Raw genomic sequence first — 18,540 nt, forward strand, 5'->3', positions numbered from 1 at the left:
GTTCCTGGAACCAAAGACGGCTGCAAAGGTTTCCAATTGTGTTTGTTCTGGGATGAAATTGCAAGTTGTCTGTAACGACCGGACATTTATTCCTCCCCCCTGTAAGTGTGAATATATCTGAATAAAACAAACTTCTTTTTTAAAATTTCAAAATAGACATTATTCAGGAAATAAATATATGCAATACATGAACCATGCAAAAAATTAATCTGACATTTTCGGAGGCTATACAGATTATTCAATACAGTCTACATACAATGCGCAAATTTCACAAATTTATCCCCCATCCTTGCCACTCATGTGGCCCACTGGCGTGGGATCCCTACCCTTATTTTGAAGGGTGTCTCCACCACACCCTGCCCCCCATGTCCAGCAGCGGAAGGACCCTAGATTGTGGTCCTCCACGAGAGATCCTTGGCGTTGGCTGCACCGAGCTTCAGTGTTTCCCTCAGCACTTACTCCTGCAGTCTGCAGCGGGCCAGTCGGCAACATTCCCTGACGGACATCTCGCTCTGCTGGGTGGTGAACAACGCTCGGGCAGACCAAAGAGCTTCTTTCACTGAGTTGATGACCTTCCAGCAGCACTCGTAAATCACAGTCCTCTGTGATGGAGCTGTTCGGAATAAACAGTGACAGGGACCCTTGCAGAATCCACACTCTGCAAAGAGGTGGGCAACCGTCTCCTCTCCACAGCAGCTGTCCCGAGGGCAGCGTGCGCTGGTAGTGAGGTTCTGACGGTGCAGGAAGGATCAGACTGGGAGGGCTCCCCTCACCGCCAGCCAAGCCAGGTCTTGGTGCTTGTTGGTGAGTTCTGGCGATGAGGCATTTTACAAGACAAGCTGGGCAGTCTGCTCTGGGAACCACGCCACCGGAGTCCTTTCCCTGCAGTGCCTGCAGAACGTTTCGTGCTGACCACTGCCCGATGGACTTGTGGTCAAAAGTGTTGGTCCGGAAGAACCTTTCCACAAATGACAGATGGGGCGGCAATGTCCAGCTGACTGACACATAGCGTGGCATCTGCGCCAGGCCCATCCTTCGCAACACCGGGGACAGGTAGAACCTCAGCAGGAAGTGACACTTGGTGCCAACGTACCTTGGCTCTATACTCCGCCTGATGCAGCCACACATGAAGGTGGCCATCAGGGTGAGGGCGACGTTGGGCATGTTTTTTACCCCTTTGTCAGCCGACGTGCATTGTGGCCCGTCGCAGCCGGTCTATCCTCGACCCCCAGATAAACTGGAAGACGGCCCGGGTGAACCCTGTGGCGTAGGAGGAAGGGACAGGCCACACCTGCGCCAAGTACAGCAGCCCCGAGAGCACCTGACACCTGATGACCAAATTTTCCCCCATTATGGAGAGGGAGAGTTGCTTCCAGCTTCTTCCCCACCTTGTCTATCCGTTCCAGCCAATTCTTGTCACAAGCCTCAGCCCCCCCACCCCTCAGCCACGGTCACAGGATCAGCACCTTCAAGAAGTCAGGCTTAATGGTGAAGGGGATGGAAGATCGGTCAGGCCAGTTGCCAAAGAGCATGGCCTCGCTCTTCCTGCGGTTCACCCTGGCTCCCGTGGCCGACTCAAACTGGTCGCAGATGCTGATCAATCTGCGGACCCAATGAAAGCATAGAGAGCGAGATGACTCTGGTTGACTGAGAAACTACTTTCTAACACATGGTAGGAACCAGTTACAGCACCATTTAACTAGACTGAGCTAGTAGTTAAAAGGATTTCCACACCGGAACACAAACAACAGGAGTACTACAGCTGTGGTTAATAAGATTAAAGAGATTTTTTTAAAAGGAAGGACTAAAACTGATGTGCCGCAATGCTGGGAACTATATTCTGCTCTCTGTATATTTGCCTTCGCTCTGTACAGGGTCTTGGTGAGACCACACCTGGAGTCAAGAACGGAACTCACTATCAAAACATGGAGGGGACGGGGGACACAATTTTTTGGCGCGCGCTATTTCCCGCAAGCCCAGGCAGGTTAACCTGGCGGGGATGTCGCCCACCTCTCAAAACATGGGGGGGACGTGTGTCCCCTGCCCCCCCCCCCCCCCCCCCCCGGGTTTTCCGCCCCTGCCTGGAGTATTGCGTACAGTTTTGGTCTCCTAATCTGAGAAAAGACATTCTTGCGATCATACAGAGAAGGTTCACCAGACTGATTCCTGGGATGTCAGGACTTTCATATGAAGAAAGACTGGATAGACTCGGCTTGTACTCGCTAGAATTTAGAAGACTGAGGGGGGATCTTATAGAAACTTACAAAATTCTTAAGGGGTTGGACAGGCTAGATGCAGGAAGATTGTTCCCGATGTTGGGGAAGTCCAGAACAAGGGGTCACAGTTTAAGGATAAGGGGGAAATCTTTTAGGACTGAGATGAGAAAAACATTTTTCATACAGAGAGTGGTGAATCTGTGGAATTCTCTGCCACAGAAGGTAGTTGAGGGCAGTTCATTCGCTATATTTAAGAGGGAGTTAGATGTGGCCCTTGTGGCTAAAGGGATCAGGGGGTATGGAGAGAAGACAGGTACAGGATACTGAGTTGGATGATCAGCCATGATCATATTGAATGGCGGTGCAGGCTCGAAGGGCCGAATGGCCTACTCCTGCACCTAATTTCTATGTTTCTATCTACTATATTTCAGTTTGAAGTTATTGTCTGTGTAAGGACTATCTAATCTGTTTGGGTAGCATGCAATATAAATATAATGCACTGTATAGCAATGTTACAAAATTTTGAGATTTTAAAAATCAAGTCTGTAATTTATCCCATCAGATAAAGCATAAAAATAAGTTTAATTTGACACCTAATTCACTTTCATATCTCAAGTATTTAAAAAGTTATGGCCATTTTCATACTGGGAAATGAGCATCTTGTTCCCTATTGATTTTCTATGGACATTACAAAAAAGCTGTGATCGTGAACAGTCAAAAGCCCATAACTTTCTTAAAAATTAAGAGAACTGAATGAAATTTTCAGTTATCATAGATTGAAGCATTCTGAAACAAATATAAAATAATCTTACTTGGATGACCTGAAATTAAAGCATATAATTAGTTAGTTACCTAATTGTAGCTAATTTCAGACTTCAATTACTAGATCTAAACATCTATCCATTTCTTAATAAATGATTAACATTTTTAAATAGCCTAAATGTCCAAATAATATTCACAAATAATTCACAATAAAACATGATTTTTAAATCTCATTTACATTAATTTATAGGCCAAATGGAAGGAATTTAGTGTTTAATTGCTGTAAATAAATGCCCATTTAAATCAGCTTTCTAGTGGGTCCCTGTGGAACGCGCTGGTTTAGAACGTTCACATTGCGGTAGATTTGTGCCCCAAATGCCGAGAAAAATACTGCGCGACATAATGGGCCCAAATTGAGCTACTCGCAATATTAAACTTTGTATAAAGGGATCTTTAGAAGCCCTTTTTAATGTAAAAATATACAACCTAACTTCTGCTATTTGCTTTATGAGACTCTGCGGTTGCTGGCGGTCGCGGGTTTAGAGATTGATTTTTAAACTACTATAACTATTATTCAAGGCCTTTAAACCTAATAATAGCTTTTGCGACGGGGTCTTCCAGCGATTTTTCGTTAATAATTAACTAGGCTGAACATTTTCGATTGGAACAGCTTAGAGAAAATCGCGTTTTAAACCCGCCCCCTCTAAACGGCGCCAAAATCGCGCACACCCTCAGCAGCAGATCTTCAACGACGCTTCAGGTAGGCTTTGCAACATACCTACACTGTACCTCAGCACACGTAACAATAAACACAAACTTCAAATGTTACCAAAGAATATTAGGCCCACAGTTTGTAAAACGTTTCACAGTTGAGAAAAGAATCAAGTCATTGACAAAGAAAGGGGAAGCAGAATAAAAGAGCAAGAAAAAACAGCAAATGTTTAAAAACATCTGAAGATCTGTAGTGTGGCAATGATTGACTAATGTTGATATGGAACCATCACGACTGAGACAGGAGAAACTATATTTTAATTTAGGTTAGAGATGCAGCGTGGAACAGGCCCTTCAGCCCACCCAGTCCATGCCGATCATCAATCACCCATTCACTCTTGGGCACTTGTTGCAATAATACAATACTATACAATAATGCTTTATTAGCCAAGTATGTTTTGCAACATATGAGGAATTTCATTTGCCAAGTCAGTCATGCAAATAAAAAGCAACAGAACACACAAAATACACTTTAACATAAACATCCACCACAGTGACTCCTCCACATTCCTCACCATGATGGAAGGTGAAAAAAAAAGTTAAATCTCTTCCGTTCTTTGTTCTCCCGCGGTCGGGGGCCTCGAGCCTTCCATTGACGGGGCGATCATACTCCCGTAGCCGGTGGTGGGGCCCTCCGCGTCGGGGTGACCAAGCTCCTGCATCGGTGGTAATCTCAGCTTCCCACGCCGAGCGATCTGACCCCGGTCGGGGCTTGTAGAACTTTCTGTGTCGTTGGAGCTCCCGACATCTACGGTCACTACCCGAGACTGCGAGCTCTCGATGGTAAAGTCTGCAGGCTAAGGCAGGAGCATTCCAAGGCAGGGGTTCGGCTCCGATGGTAGGTCCATGCCCCATGGTGGGGCTCAAAGTCAGTCCCGAGTGAGGCCTCCAGCTCCACGATGTTAGGCCACAGAGGGACTGGAGATACAACCTTGAAAACAATCACATCTCCAGCAGGGTAAGAGATTGAAAATGTAAATACCTACGGAGGGGATGGAAAATATGGGAAGGGATGAATGAAACAAGGAGGTGTTGTGTCTGCGAGTTGAGCAGGTGAGACTGGGAGACGAAGAATGTCATGCCAGGCTCTGTTCTGATCCTGTGCCAGACCGATGATCCCAAGAAACAATGGAGTGTTCCTGGAAGCAACGGGTGTTGCAAACATTTACAATTATGTTTGTTCTGTGATGAAATTGCCAGTTTGTCTGTAGCAACGGACACCCCCCGCCTCCCAGCCCCACCTAGATCCCCCCCCCCCCTAAGTGTTAATATATCTGTATAAAGCAAACTATGAAAGCACAGACACTGCGATGACTCTGGTTGACTGAGAAACTACTTTCAAAAACACCCTTTAACTAGACCGAGCTAGTAGTTAGAAAGATTTCCACACCGGAACACAAACAGAAGTGCGACAGCTGTGGTTAATAAGATTAAATAGATTAGATCAAAGAAAAGGTCAGAAACTGACATGCCACAATGCTGGGAACTATATTCTGCACTGTATCTTCGCCTCTGAGCCATGCTCATATTTGGTCAGTGCTGATTGCAGCACCTACAGACGTAATAGGCAACATATCCTGCCTGTGAATTAGCCGGCTCCACCTCCGTATTATTCTGACCGTACTAGTGTACTTCTGTCCACGTCCAGCAGCATTGGCCCGCCTGTACCAGCACAACAACCTGCTTCTGAAACGGTTACTTTCCCAATGGCGGCGCCTCCTCCACCTGTACCGAAGTCCCCTGTTTCGTCACCGCGAATGCCGTTTCAATCTCCGCCACCAATTATACCACCGACTATGTCCCCAGTGGCGAAGTCCGGAAATGGTTTATATCGCACACGTGTTGGTCGTGTTTGCAAACCCATCGTAAAGTACCCAAGCTATGACTCTACTCCAGCTTATTATCATTTCCTATGCATGTCTTATGTAGTCAGTAGTTTTGTATTTACATTTAATTCTTTAAAAGGGAGGATGTAGATCAGTGTGACTCATGCTATGAGTCACACTGTGGCTCCGCTCACTGGTTTAATAGAAAGCCCTTTTCCCTTTCCCTCCCAGTCATGAGCTGTATGTTAAGATGAAGTTACCTATGCTGTATTGCTAATAAAAGTCTTTGGATCCTAATCACTGTGTGTGAGTTAAGACAATCCAACAGGCACCAGGGAGGCAACACACCATCCTGTGTGTGGGGTTCATTAGCTGGGACATTTAATACAGAACAGAGAGGTTATGGTACAACTTTATAAAATCTTGATTAGACCACAGCGGGAGTATTATGTATAGTTCAGGGCACCACACTAAAGGAGGGATGTGATTGCACTGGTGAGAGTGCAGAGATTCATCAGTTTGTTCACTATCCCTACAATAGATGTGTCCACACTGAGAGAACATAAGGTTAGGAATAAGAGCAATCTGAGGAAAACACTGTTTCACCCAGAGGGTGGTTGGAGACTGGACCATACCGCATGAGACGGTGGTGGATGCAGAGACTCTCACACCTTATGGAGCACTTGAATGACCAAGGCACAGACGGCCATGTGTAGTAAATTGATAGTCAGCATGTGCATGGTGTGTCGAAGGGCCTTCTGTGCTGTATGACTGCTGCCTCAGACAGATCAGTGGATCACGGGCTGGGGTGTAGGATGGATGTCTCCTGTCTCACAGTGCGGGGACTTTCCAGGGGCGACCAGTGATCCACTGCTTGAGGTCCCAGGAAAGTTGACAGTGTGGCGTCAGCTGATGCACAGACCACTTATGGTCGAACCCTTGTCAGTAGTTACGAAGGCTGTCACGTGACATCATGGGCTAAGGGGCTAAGGCTTATGTCCTGCTACATAAGCATATCTCACATTGAGATCACCCCAGTCAACAGGTAGCTGAGCTTGAGACAATACCCTCGCTCAGCTACAGCAGCAATGACAACTATGTTAGTGGAACAAATTTGCATGTAACACCTGAATAAAGCAACTTTTTATTCACCACATTTGGTGTCGCTACATTGGTGACCCCGACTATCCAAATTGGAATTTTGGATTTCTCCCGACATACGCAGCCTCGGGAGACCTGATGTCTGCAGCCGACAGCCCACCCCTGCAGAACGACGCTGCCGCCAACCTGGCCCTACTCCAAGGTATGCCACAGGCTGCCCGGGTCAAGAGGCGCGATCCAGGCCATGTGTGACGGCTGCCAAGCTTTCCTGCATGATATGCCCGGAGCCAACCTCTGATTCTGAGAGGCCGCGGCTGCTGCCACTCCCCCACCAACTGCTGCCCACCGGAGCTGAGAGGTCAGCTGATACACAGACCACTTATGGTCGAACCCTCGTCAGTAGTTACGAAGGCTGTCACGTGACGCCATTGGCTAAGTGGCGTGTCCTGCTACATAAGCATATCTCACCTTGTCAACAGGTAGCTGAGCTCGAGACAACACCCTCGCTCAGCTACAGCAGCAATGACAATTATGTTAGTGGACCAAACTTGCATGTAACACCTGAATAAAGCATCTGTTTATTCACCACGTTTGGTGTCGCTACAACAGTATCATACAGTGCGGGGAAAGTGTACCCCAGTAACTGGGTGTGTGGGGAACAGTGTACCCCAGTAACTCGATGTGTGGCCATTTTTAACTCTGTGCCTTGCCTGCCCTGGGATGGTAAGAATGGTCCCTGGGATTGAGGGTTCAGTCCCACTGATCCCCTCCACCATGGCTCAGTACGTGTCCCGTTACCGTCTTGTTTCCCTCCGGAGGCTGCAGTTTTGCAGGGCATTTCTGTGGTTGCTGGACCTGTGTGTAGATAGTCTCTGTCTCTGTGGGCCCTGGGTCTGTGGGGCAGAGGGACAGGTATGAGGCTATGCTTGCAATATGCAGCAACTCCTTCACACTCCAGTCACATCAAGACCCTTCCTTATCACCCCTCTCTCTGTCGCTCTCCCGACATGCCCGCTGCACCAACTGTCTGCCCATTCTACCCTCCCAGCCTCCTCCTCCAACCCTCCACTCTCTCCCCCCCCCCCCTCCACAGCCTCTCTTGGATCTTTGTCCCCTTTCCTGTCATCTCCAGCCTCTCTCAATCGAACACCAGTGCCTTTTCCACCTGTCCAAAAGCTGTGACCTCTCAGGGTGGGTGTGTGAGACACATTCCTGTATCTTGTTTCCCACCCATCCCCAACCACAACTCCTGGGCTAGTCCAGAGAGTGAATGTCTGAGACACTTTCCTGTATCTTGAACCCCACCCCCCCTCCCAATCCCGCCCTACCCCCTCCCATGGGCTGGGAACACCTTGGTGCTCTGGGCACGGGGTGAGGCACTTGCCTGCTGGCACGTCCCCTCCTGCTGCATTTACCATCCAGGCACCATGGCATTTCATCCGGTTCACAATGACAAGGCCCAAACTGGCAATGACCACAATGACAGCGATCAATGTAGTTGTAAACTTTACAATACCTAAATGGAGAGGAGAAAATATTCTGTGATTACTCCATCCTCGCGCAACGAGTGACACAGGATCGACGGATCCACTCCATCCCACCTCAGGCTCGGAAAAAGTCCCCGCAACCCAAACAACCTGCCTCAACTTCCCCAATCACTCTTCACTTCATTCCCCTTTCAACGTCCCCATTCCAAACTCTGCCTTATTCTACCCCTCTGAAACAATATCCCTCAGAAACCCATCTCCTCCTCATTATCTCATGCTGACAATCTTTCTTCTGATTTTAAATAGTAAGATTAAACGGGAACTTACCAGTTTGAAGTTTGATCTTTATTTTATGAGGAGTTACGTTGAGGGATTACGTGAAGAACCCGCCAGCCCGCATGCGCGTCAATCTTCAAAGCAGCAGTCTGAAATCACAGATAACAGTTGTTGAACTAAACATAGTAAGATTAGAGAAAACTAGAATACCAGCTGACCTTTATGATAGAGGGTTGGGAGTGGAGGGCACGTAATCCCTCAACGTAACTCCTCATAAAATAAAGATCAAACTTCAAACTGGTAAGTTCTCGTTTAATTTTACTATTTTACTTTGGAGTCACGTGAGTGACTACGTGAAGATTTCAAAGCTCTGTGATTTCATGTTGTGGAAACGAGTCCATGCGTCACACACTGCATTAGTTAACCAATGATGAGTGAACATTAATAATGCATTCAGGCATGACATAGATATAGGCATGTTGATGCTTTTAATGAACAAATAATGATAATAGTAACCCCCTTCAACCGGGAGGAAACTATAAAACCTAAAATAGAGTTGGTAAATACCCCCGGTCTGGCAATGCGTTAGTTCTAAAATGTTTGGAAAGATCGTTCGTTTGACCATCCTGCAGCCACTAGGATTTGGTCCCGCGAAACGTCCATAACCCTGCTGCTGATGTTGTTGCAGCCCTGGTGGAGTGAGACTTGAAATGTCAGTGTTCACTCCTGTATAAGCCAGAACCCGTTTTAACCACCTGGCGATGGTCTGTACGGATCCCTTGCACCTTTTAAATCCCCTAAGGACCTGGCCTAGACTTGGCAGATCCTGACCCTTGCTCTCTGAGTGAAGATGTTGATACCGCACCACCTTGAGTATTTTTCCTTGCCCCATGAATGATTTAACCATTTTTTTGGTTCAATTTTGCTGACTTATTTTGGTTTAGTAAAATTATAACTAAACCCCCCCCCCCCAACAAATATTCTTTGCACCTCCATTTTCTAAAACCAAATCTAAAATTGCACCTGCTCCTGTTGGACCGACATTCTGGCTGGAAAAGATTTCCTTGCCCCCAATCCAGTTGTTCCTGTCGCTGCACCCACGCTGGCCACTCCCAGACCATGCCTGCCGCAGCAGTGGCCACCGCTGACTCCACTGCCACTGTAATTCTGCTCCAAATCCCTCCCCGTTAGTCTGGTTCAGTAAAACACTGAGCCAAGCACTGGATCAACTAAACTTCTTTATTGTCAAACACGAACACAATAACGATACCTAACCAACACCGCGGGACTGATCCTTGTTTCTACTCGTCCAAGCCCTTCAGCTTCGTGCGAATAGATACCTCGAGATGGTCAGCATAGTCCCAAGAGCTCCCCCAGAAGATCGACCCAGACTCATGTGCTGTATCCTATATACTGTATCGGACCCGTTGCGTGAAATACATGGGGGGGGGGGGGGGGGGGGGGACAACTACTACAAACCAATCAATAAAGGTCATGCAATACAATAATTGACAGTTCCCTAACCCAATCACAAAATACCTCCATTACATTGTTTCTACAAAGTTTTGAATGGAAGACAGTTCCCCTAAATAAAGAAACATTTAACCAGGTATCAAACAATTCGGGCAAGGCCCCTTCCCTTGACCAATCACAAGATAACAGTGCAAAGACCATGCAACATAGTTAGCAGTGGTATCATAACATATATTTCCCCAACTAATCCAGATCATGCACTTGCAGAAAAGCTCAGCTCTCTCTGCAAAACCCTCATATATATTAACAATTGAGGGGACATCTGGACATCACCCAGTACTTAGCTTTCTTTTGCACCTTTTCCAGAAAGTTGCGAAGCAGGTTTTGCACAGGCAGAGATCCTCCATTATGTCACGTACTAAATTGGCCAATATTATCACCTCAACCACCACCAACAGCATCACCGTAACAACCACCGCCGCCGCCTCTGCCACCATCACCACCCCAGAGAAGGACTGAGAGACAAGTCAGTCTCCCCCGAGAGAGATGGACTGATACACTAGTCAGTGTGCAGATATCTCTCTGATCGAGAGGGACTGCGATACTCCAGTCAGTGTACAGTTATCCCTCCCCTGAGAGAGAGGGACTAAGAAATATCATAGTGTCATCAGGTCAAAGAGACATACTGCACAGAAACAGGTTTTCTTAATGCTGACATGCCTCAGAATGATGAAGACCCGCATGCCAAAAGCCCTCTCACCACCCCGCAAACAGTGGTGCTACTTTATACCCCTAGGTTCCTCATTCTACAATCACTCCTAGGGCCCTCCTTTTTACTGCGAATGTCATACAGAGCTAGATGTCACAAATGCAAACCCTTGCACTTACCTGAATTAAATTACATTTGCCATTTTCAGCCCACCTACCCAGCTGAGCAGGATCAAAGGTTGTTGATAACTTCTTCAATGTCCATGATTCCACTATTTTAGCATCATCTGCAGACTTACTAAATGTGCCTTGACCATTGTCATCCAAATCATTGATATAGATGATAAGCAGCAATGGACCCAGCATCGACCCTTAAGGCACACCACTCATCCTGGGCCTTCAGTCTGAAAACAAACTTCCACCATCACTGTTTCCTACCGTAAAGCCAATTAGGTATCCAAATAGATCTCCCTGTATTCCATGTGATTTAACCTTCCTAAGATGTGGAACATGATCAAAGGCTTGCTGAAATCCACAAAGACTCCATCTACCATCCTGCCCTCATTTACCGTAAATGATAATATTGGCCAAATAAATATGTCACAAAATGGAGAATCTCTGCACTCGCAAAGCCTGCCTGTTCTCTTTCTGTGAAAAGCTGCAGAGCAATGTGTCATGGCCCCAAGGTGTCTGGACCCTGGGAGGATGTAAGTACAAGGTGATACTCAGATTTCCACCCTATTGTTAATATGTGTGAGGGTTTTGCGGAACAAGCTGAGCAGGGTTGCAAATGCATGGTCAGGATTGGTTATAGAATGAGGTGTTGTATTGTTAATAATGTTGCAGAGTGTTTGTGCTGTTATCTTGTGATTGGTCAAAATATGGAACCTTGTTCAAATTGTTTATGTTACCTGGGGAAATGTTTCTTTACTTTGGTGAACTGTCTTCCAACCAGAACCTTCTGTGGAAACAATATAATTGTACATTTTGTGATTGGGTTAGGGAATTGACAATAAATGTATTATATATTTATTTGTGATTGGCTTGTGGGGGTTGCCCCCCCCCCCCTCCCCCTCCATATAGTTTCGCACCACGGGTCTGGTACAGTATAAGAGGGGACACCACATGGATCGGAGTCGATCTTCTGGAAGTGCACTTGGGACTGTGTGACTGTCTGGAGGTGTCTCTTTGCACGAGGCTGAAGGGCTTGGACGAGTAAAGACAAGGATCGGACCCGCAGTGTTGGTTAAGTATCGTATAGGAAGTTCGTTTGTGTTAGTGAGAATAAAGAATTAGTTGATCCAGTGCTTGACTCAGTGTTTTACTGAACTAGACTATGGGGGTGAGCTGTAGAGAGCATAGTTACATTACTTCCTCCAAAATCTCAATCAAATTCACGAGACACGATCTCCCATGCACGATCTCCCACAGCTGCAGCTCCTGGCAGACCGCATTGAACGATTGGAACTGCGGCTGGATTCATACTGGAGCATCCACGATGCTGAGAAAGTCGTGGATAGCACGTACAGCGAGTTGGTCACACCGCAGGTAAAAGGTAAGAGGACAGAAAGTGAACGGGTGGCCAATAGCCAGCAAAGCAGTAGGCAGGTAGTGCAGGAGTCCCCAGCGGTCATCTCCCTCCTAAACAGGTATACCATTTTGGATACTGTTGAGGGAGATGGCTCATCAGGGGAATGCAGCAGCAGCCAAGTTCATGGCACCATGGGTGGCTCTGCAGCACATGAGGGGGGGGGAAAAGAGTGGAAGGGCAATAGTAATAGGGGATTCAATTGTCGGGGGAATAGATAGGCGTTTCTGCGGCCGCAAACGAGACTTCAGGATGGTATGTTGCCTCCCTGGTGCAAGGGTCAGGGATGTCACTGAACGGCTGCAGAACATTCTGGAGGGGGAGGGTGAACAGCCAGTTGTCGTGGTGCATATTGGCACCATCGATATAGGTAAAAAAAGGGATGAGGTCCTACAAGATGAATTTAGGGAGCTAGGAGATAAACTTAAAAGTAGGACCTCAAAGGTAATAATCTCTGGATTACTACCAGTACCACGGGCCAGTCAGAGTAGAAATAGGAGGATATTGCAGATGAATACGTGGCTTGAAAAATGGTGCAAGGGGGAGGGATTCAAATTTTTAGGACATTGGAACCAGTTCTGGGGGAGGTGGGACCAGTACAAACAGGGCGGTCTGCACCTGGGCTGGCATGGAACCAATGTCCTTGGGGGAGTGTTTGCTAGTGCTGTCGGGGAGGATTTAAACTAATGTGGCAGGGGGATGGGTACAAGAGCAGAGAGGCAGGGGGGTGTAAACTGAGGGTAGAAGCAATAGGTAGCAAGGTGAAAAGGAAAAGTGGCAGGCAGACAAAACCAGGGCAAAAATCAAAAAGGGTCACTTTTCAACATAATTGTATAAGGGGTAAGAGTGTTGTAAAAACAAGCCTGAAGGTTTTGTGTCTCAATGCAAGGAGTATTTGTAATAAGGTGGATGAGTGCAGATAGCCATTATGATATAGTTGGGATCACGGAGACATGGCTCCAGGGTGACCAAGGCTGGGAGCTGAACATCCAGGGATATTCAATATCCAGGAGGGATAGAGAGAAAGGAAAAGGAGGTGGAGTAGCGTTGCTGGTTAGAGAGGAGATTAACGCAATGGAAAGGAAGGACATTAGTTTGGAGGATGTGGAATCGGTATGGGTAGAGCTGCGAAACACTAAGGGGCAGAAAACACTGGTGGGTGTTGTGTACAGGCCACCTAACAGTAGTAGTGAAGTTGGAGATGGTATCAAACAGGAAATTAGAAATACGTGCGACAAAGGCAAAACAGTTATAATGGGTGACTTCAATCTACATATAGATTGGGTGAATCAAATTGGCAGGTGTGCTGAGGAAGAGGATTTCTTGGAATGTATGCGGGATAGTTATCTAAATCAACATGTGGAGGAACCAACGAGAGAGCAGGCTATTTTAGACTGGGTATTGCGTAATGAGGAAGGGTTAGTTAGCAGTCTAGTTGTACGTGCCCCCTTGGGCAAGAGTGACCATAATATGGTTGAGTTCTTCATTAGGATGGAGAATGACATTGTTAATTCAGAAACAATGGTTCTGAACTTAAAGAAAGGTAACTTTGAGGGTATGAGACGTGAATTGGCCAAGATTGACTGGCAATTAATTCTAAAAGGGTTGACGGTGGATATGCAATGGAAGACATTTAAAGACTGCATGGATGAACTACAAAAATTGTTCATCCCAGTTTGGCAAAAGAATAAATCAGGGAAGGTAGTGCATCCGTGGATAACAAGGGAAATCAGGGATAGTATCAAAGCGAAGGATGATGTGTACAAATTAGCCAGAAAAAGCAGCATATCAGAGGACTGGGAGAAATTCAGAGACCAGCAGAGGAGGACAAAGGGCTTAATTAGGAAAGGAAAAATAGATTATGAAAGAAAACTGGCAGGGAACATAAAAACTGACTGCAAAAGTTTTTATAGATATGTGAAAAGAAAGAGATTAGTTAAAACAAATGTAGGTCCTTTGCAGTCAGAAACAGATGAGTTGAGTATGGGGAACAAGGATATGGCATACCAATTGAATAACTACTTTGGTTCCGTCTTCACTAAGGAAGACATAAATAATCTGCCGGAAATAGCAGGGGACCGCGGGTCAAAGGAGTTGGAGGAATTAAGTGAAATCCAGGTTAGTCGGGAAGTGGTGTTGGGTAAATTGAATGGATTAAAGGCCGATAAATCCCCAGGGCCAGATAGGCTGCATCCCAGAGTACTTAAGGAAGTAGATCCAGATATAGTGGATGCATTAGTAATAATCTTTCAAAATTCTTTAGATTCTGGAGTAGTTCCTGAGGATTGGCGGGTAGCAAACGTAACCCCACTTGTTAAGAAGGGAGGGAGAGAGAAAACGGGGAATTACAGATCAGTTAGTCTAACATTGGTAGTGGGGAAACTGCTAGAGTCAGTTATTAAAGATGGGATAGCAGCACATTTGGAAAGTGGTGAAATCATTGGACAAAGTCAGCATGGATTTACGAAAGATAAATCATGTCTGACGAATCTTATAGAATTTTTCGAGGATGTAACTAGTAGCGTGGTTAGGGGAGAACCAGTGGATGTGGTGTATCTGGACTTCCAGAAGGCTTTCGACAAGGTCCCACATAAGAGATTAGTATACAAACTTAAAGCACATGGCATTGGGGGTTCATTATTGATGTGGATAGAGAACTGGCTGGCAAACAGGAAGCAAAGAGTAGGAGTAAACGGGTCCTTTTCACAATGGCGGGCAGTGACTAGTGGGGTACCGCAAGGCTCAGTGCTGGGACCCCAGCTATTTACAATATATATTAATGATCTGGATGAGGGAATTGAAGGCAATATCTCCAAGTTTGCGGATGACACTAAGCTGGGGGCAGTGTTAGCTGTGAGGAGGATGCTAGGAGACTGCAAGGTGACTTGGATAGGCTGGGTGAGTGGGCAAATGTTTGGCAGATGCAGTATAATGTGGATAAATGTGAGGTTATCCATTTTGGTGGCAAAAACAGGCAAGCAGACTATTATCTAAATTGATATAATTTAATTTTGATATAATTTAATTGCCACACAACCAAGGTCGGTGGTATTTGGGTTGCCAGCAGCGGTACAGTAATAAAGAACACAACCACAATAAAACATTTACACAAACATCCACCACAGCATTCATCACTGTGGTGGAAGGCACAGAGATTGGCCAGTCCTCCTCCATTTTCCCCCGTGGTCGGGACCTCCACCCTCCACAGCCGTTGCTGCGGGCGTCCAGATGGTAAGGGACAAAGTCAAAGTCAAGGTGAGTCCAGGATCGGCTCTTCCCAGCCAGAGACCGCGGCTTCAGGCTGGTGTAGACCGCAGGCCGGCGGTCAAAGTTTTAAAGTACCTGCCGTGCCGCAGCCAGAAGCACCACAGTCTGCAGGGCCGGCGGTCGAAGCTCCCCTCCAGGGGTGATGTTAAGTCCATACCGCGCCCGCGGTAGAAGATGGCCGCGGGCCGGCGGTGGAAGCTTCTTCTTCCACCCGGGTCCCCAACGTGAGATCCCGGGCTGTAGACGCCGCACCAGCTGGAGTTCTGCAGACTGCGGCTTCAGGCTGCCGGCTGCCGCGGGCCAGCGTAACGGAGCGCTCCCCTCCAGCGAGGTCTCACCCGCTCCGCGCCGAGAGTCCACGCTGCGCCCGCCGCTGAAGCTCCGGGCGCGTCTCCGGGAAAGTCCGCGCCGATCCTTGCTGTTAGGCCACGGGTGAGGCGACCTGAAAAAGTCGCCTCTCCATGGAAGAGGCGGCCGAAACGGTTTCCCCCTCACCCCCCCCCCACACCACCCCCCACACATAACACACAAAGAAACATTAAAAACAGACTTTTAAACATACTAAAAAAAATAAAAAAAGTTGAAAAAAGACGGACACGCTGCCGACAGGCTGCTGCCAGTGCAGCGCCCCCTACCGAAATGGTGGCCGATTAGGAAAAGGGGATATGCAGCGAGACTTGGGTGTCATGGTACACCAGTCATTGAAAGTAGGCATGCAGGTGCAGCAGGCAGTGAAGAAAGCGAATGGTATGTTAGCTTTCATAGCAAAAGGATTTGAGTATAGGAGCAGGGAGGTTCTACTGCAGTTGTACAGGGTCTTGATGAGACCACACCTGGAGTATTGCGTACAGTTTTGGTCTCCAAATCTGAGGAAGGACATTATTGCCATAGAGGGAGTGCAGAGAAGGTTCACCAGACTGCTTCCTGGGATGTCAGGACTGTCTTATGAAGAAAGACTGAATAGACTTGGTTTATACTCTCTAGAATTTAGGAGATTGAGAGGGGATCTTATAGAAACTTACAAAATTCTTAAGGGGTTGGACAGGCTAGATGCAGGAAGATTGTTCCCGATGTTGGGGAAGTCCAGGACAAGGGGTCACAGCTTAAGGATAAGGGGGAAATCCTTTAAAACTGAGATGAGAAAAACTTTTTTCACACAGAGTGGTGAATCTCTGGCACTCTCTGCCACAGAGGGTAGTTGAGGCCAGTTCATTGGCTATATTTAAGAGGGAGTTAGATGTGGTCCTTGTGTCTAAGGGGATCAGAGGGTATGGAGAGAAGGCAGGTACGGGATACTGAGTTGGATGATCAGCCATGATATTGAATGGCGGTGCAGGCTCGAAGGGCCGAATGGCCTACTCCTGCACCTAATTTCTATGTTTCTGTGGACACGCTGACCATCACTAATCAACCCATCTTTCCAAATAATGCCTCTGAATCCACTCCAGTATCCAGTCTTATCCCTCTGAATTCCCTCCAGTAACTTACCTACCATAGATGTGAGGCTTACTATATACGTCGCAGACTTTTCTCAAAGGCACAACGTCAACCACTGTGCAATCTTCTGGTACCTCACTCATGTATCTCAGTCGGGGGTCCCATAAATTCTTCTCTTACTTCCTGTAGTGTTCTTGAGTAAATCTGATCAGGCCATGGAATTTTATCTACCTTCATATGATTTAGCATGTTCAGCGCCTCCTCTACTGTAAGCAGACTAACCCCAAGACTTCTCCATTAACCTTTCCATGAAACCTAGTCTTTATGTCTTTCTCCATGGTAAAAACATTGGAGAAATGTTCATGGAGGACCTTTCTCATCTCCTGTGGCTCCAGAGACAGTCATGAGTCAGTGTACAGGTACAGATGCTAGCCCTCCTCGCGTTTCAAATGCCCGACATGGACAGCCCATTAGTGTGACCGCCGGGGTGGATGAGGATGGATTTGCCGGCTACTGCAGGCACCTTCTGTCAGGTGGGCACAGGACATCCCCACATGCCCTCTGCCACCACCCACCCCCAAGCCTCTGCAATCGTGGGCTGGGTTGATCCAACCATAGCTGGGAGCGCTGAGCAGAATTACCTACTCACTCGCTAAGTCAGTGAAGGCAACTAGTAGCCATTTACCCCATGCCTTCTAGCTCTCCAGTCACAGCTGTTTCTCTCCCACACACCATTGATGATCATTTCCAACCGATAGAGTTCTGAGGAACAGAATCTGTGTTAACCTGGGGACCCATGTAGATGCCCCTGGAGAGAGGGATTGAGGGAAAGTGTAGATATCACCTTCAGGGAGGGATTGAGACACACCAGTCAGTGTACAGATATTCCCCTGAGTGAAAGGGGCTGAGAGACACCAGTGTGCACAAATATCATCCAAAGAGAGAGAGGGACAGAGAGACGTTAGTCTTACTCCTTTTGAGGTAGTTGAGATAATGAGCAACAATTGGGCTGTGTTAGAATTGGGAAGAGAGAAGGGGAGATGAACTAGACCAAGGAGAAACTCATTGGTGCCCCTGAAGTGGGAGCCTCAGGACTGTGCTCTTGTTGCCTGTCCTTCCTCCAGCTATTCTGCAGCACTCTGCTTTGCTTTGTGGCTTCTCATATTAATCTGCCTCCTCCCACACTGGCTTCCTGTCCATCTCTCAATTGTCTACTCACTTGCACGGAACAAGCAGAGTAGGAGGGCGTTGACTTTGAGGGAAGTCTGTCCTCTCTCCCAATGCTCTACTGAACCCCATCCCTTCCTCATTGTGTCTGTCGTGACAAGTCAGGTGTGCCCTCACACTGGTTCCTGGATACTGATGGACATCAGGTGCCTGCTCAGCTGCTTCTGGCTATCTCTCCCCATCTCAATCCGTGAGTTTATTCTGATTTAGTTATTGTATTTCACTTAACCTCTGGGGACTGCTTTGCTTTTGCAGACTGGAAACTCGAAACTTCTCAGCAAGTCAAGCCGGGTTTATTGTCATAAGGTATGGTACATGGTGGGAAAGATTGGTGTGGGAGAATTGGGTTTCACTTTGTGAGACACTGGCATCAGTATTGGGGAAGGAGGGAGCTGTTCCCA

The 18,540-nt window shown here is 47.1% G+C and overlaps 1 protein-coding gene across 1 annotated transcript in view; it reads left to right on the top strand.

The window, feature by feature from the left end:
- The first annotated feature begins 6,814 nt into the window (after positions 1-6,814).
- The window catches only part of LOC116986581 (T-lymphocyte surface antigen Ly-9-like), a 40,100-nt gene continuing 28,374 nt past the window's right edge, over positions 6,815-18,540 (top strand). Inside the window, exon 1 of the mRNA XM_033042179.1 lies at positions 6,815-6,878. Coding sequence (XP_032898070.1) covers positions 6,815-6,878 — 64 coding nt within the window. The remainder of the gene's footprint in view (positions 6,879-18,540) is intronic.

Source organism: Amblyraja radiata, chromosome 24 (genome assembly GCF_010909765.2).
Source record: "Amblyraja radiata isolate CabotCenter1 chromosome 24, sAmbRad1.1.pri, whole genome shotgun sequence".
Lineage (NCBI taxonomy): Eukaryota > Metazoa > Chordata > Chondrichthyes > Rajiformes > Rajidae > Amblyraja > Amblyraja radiata.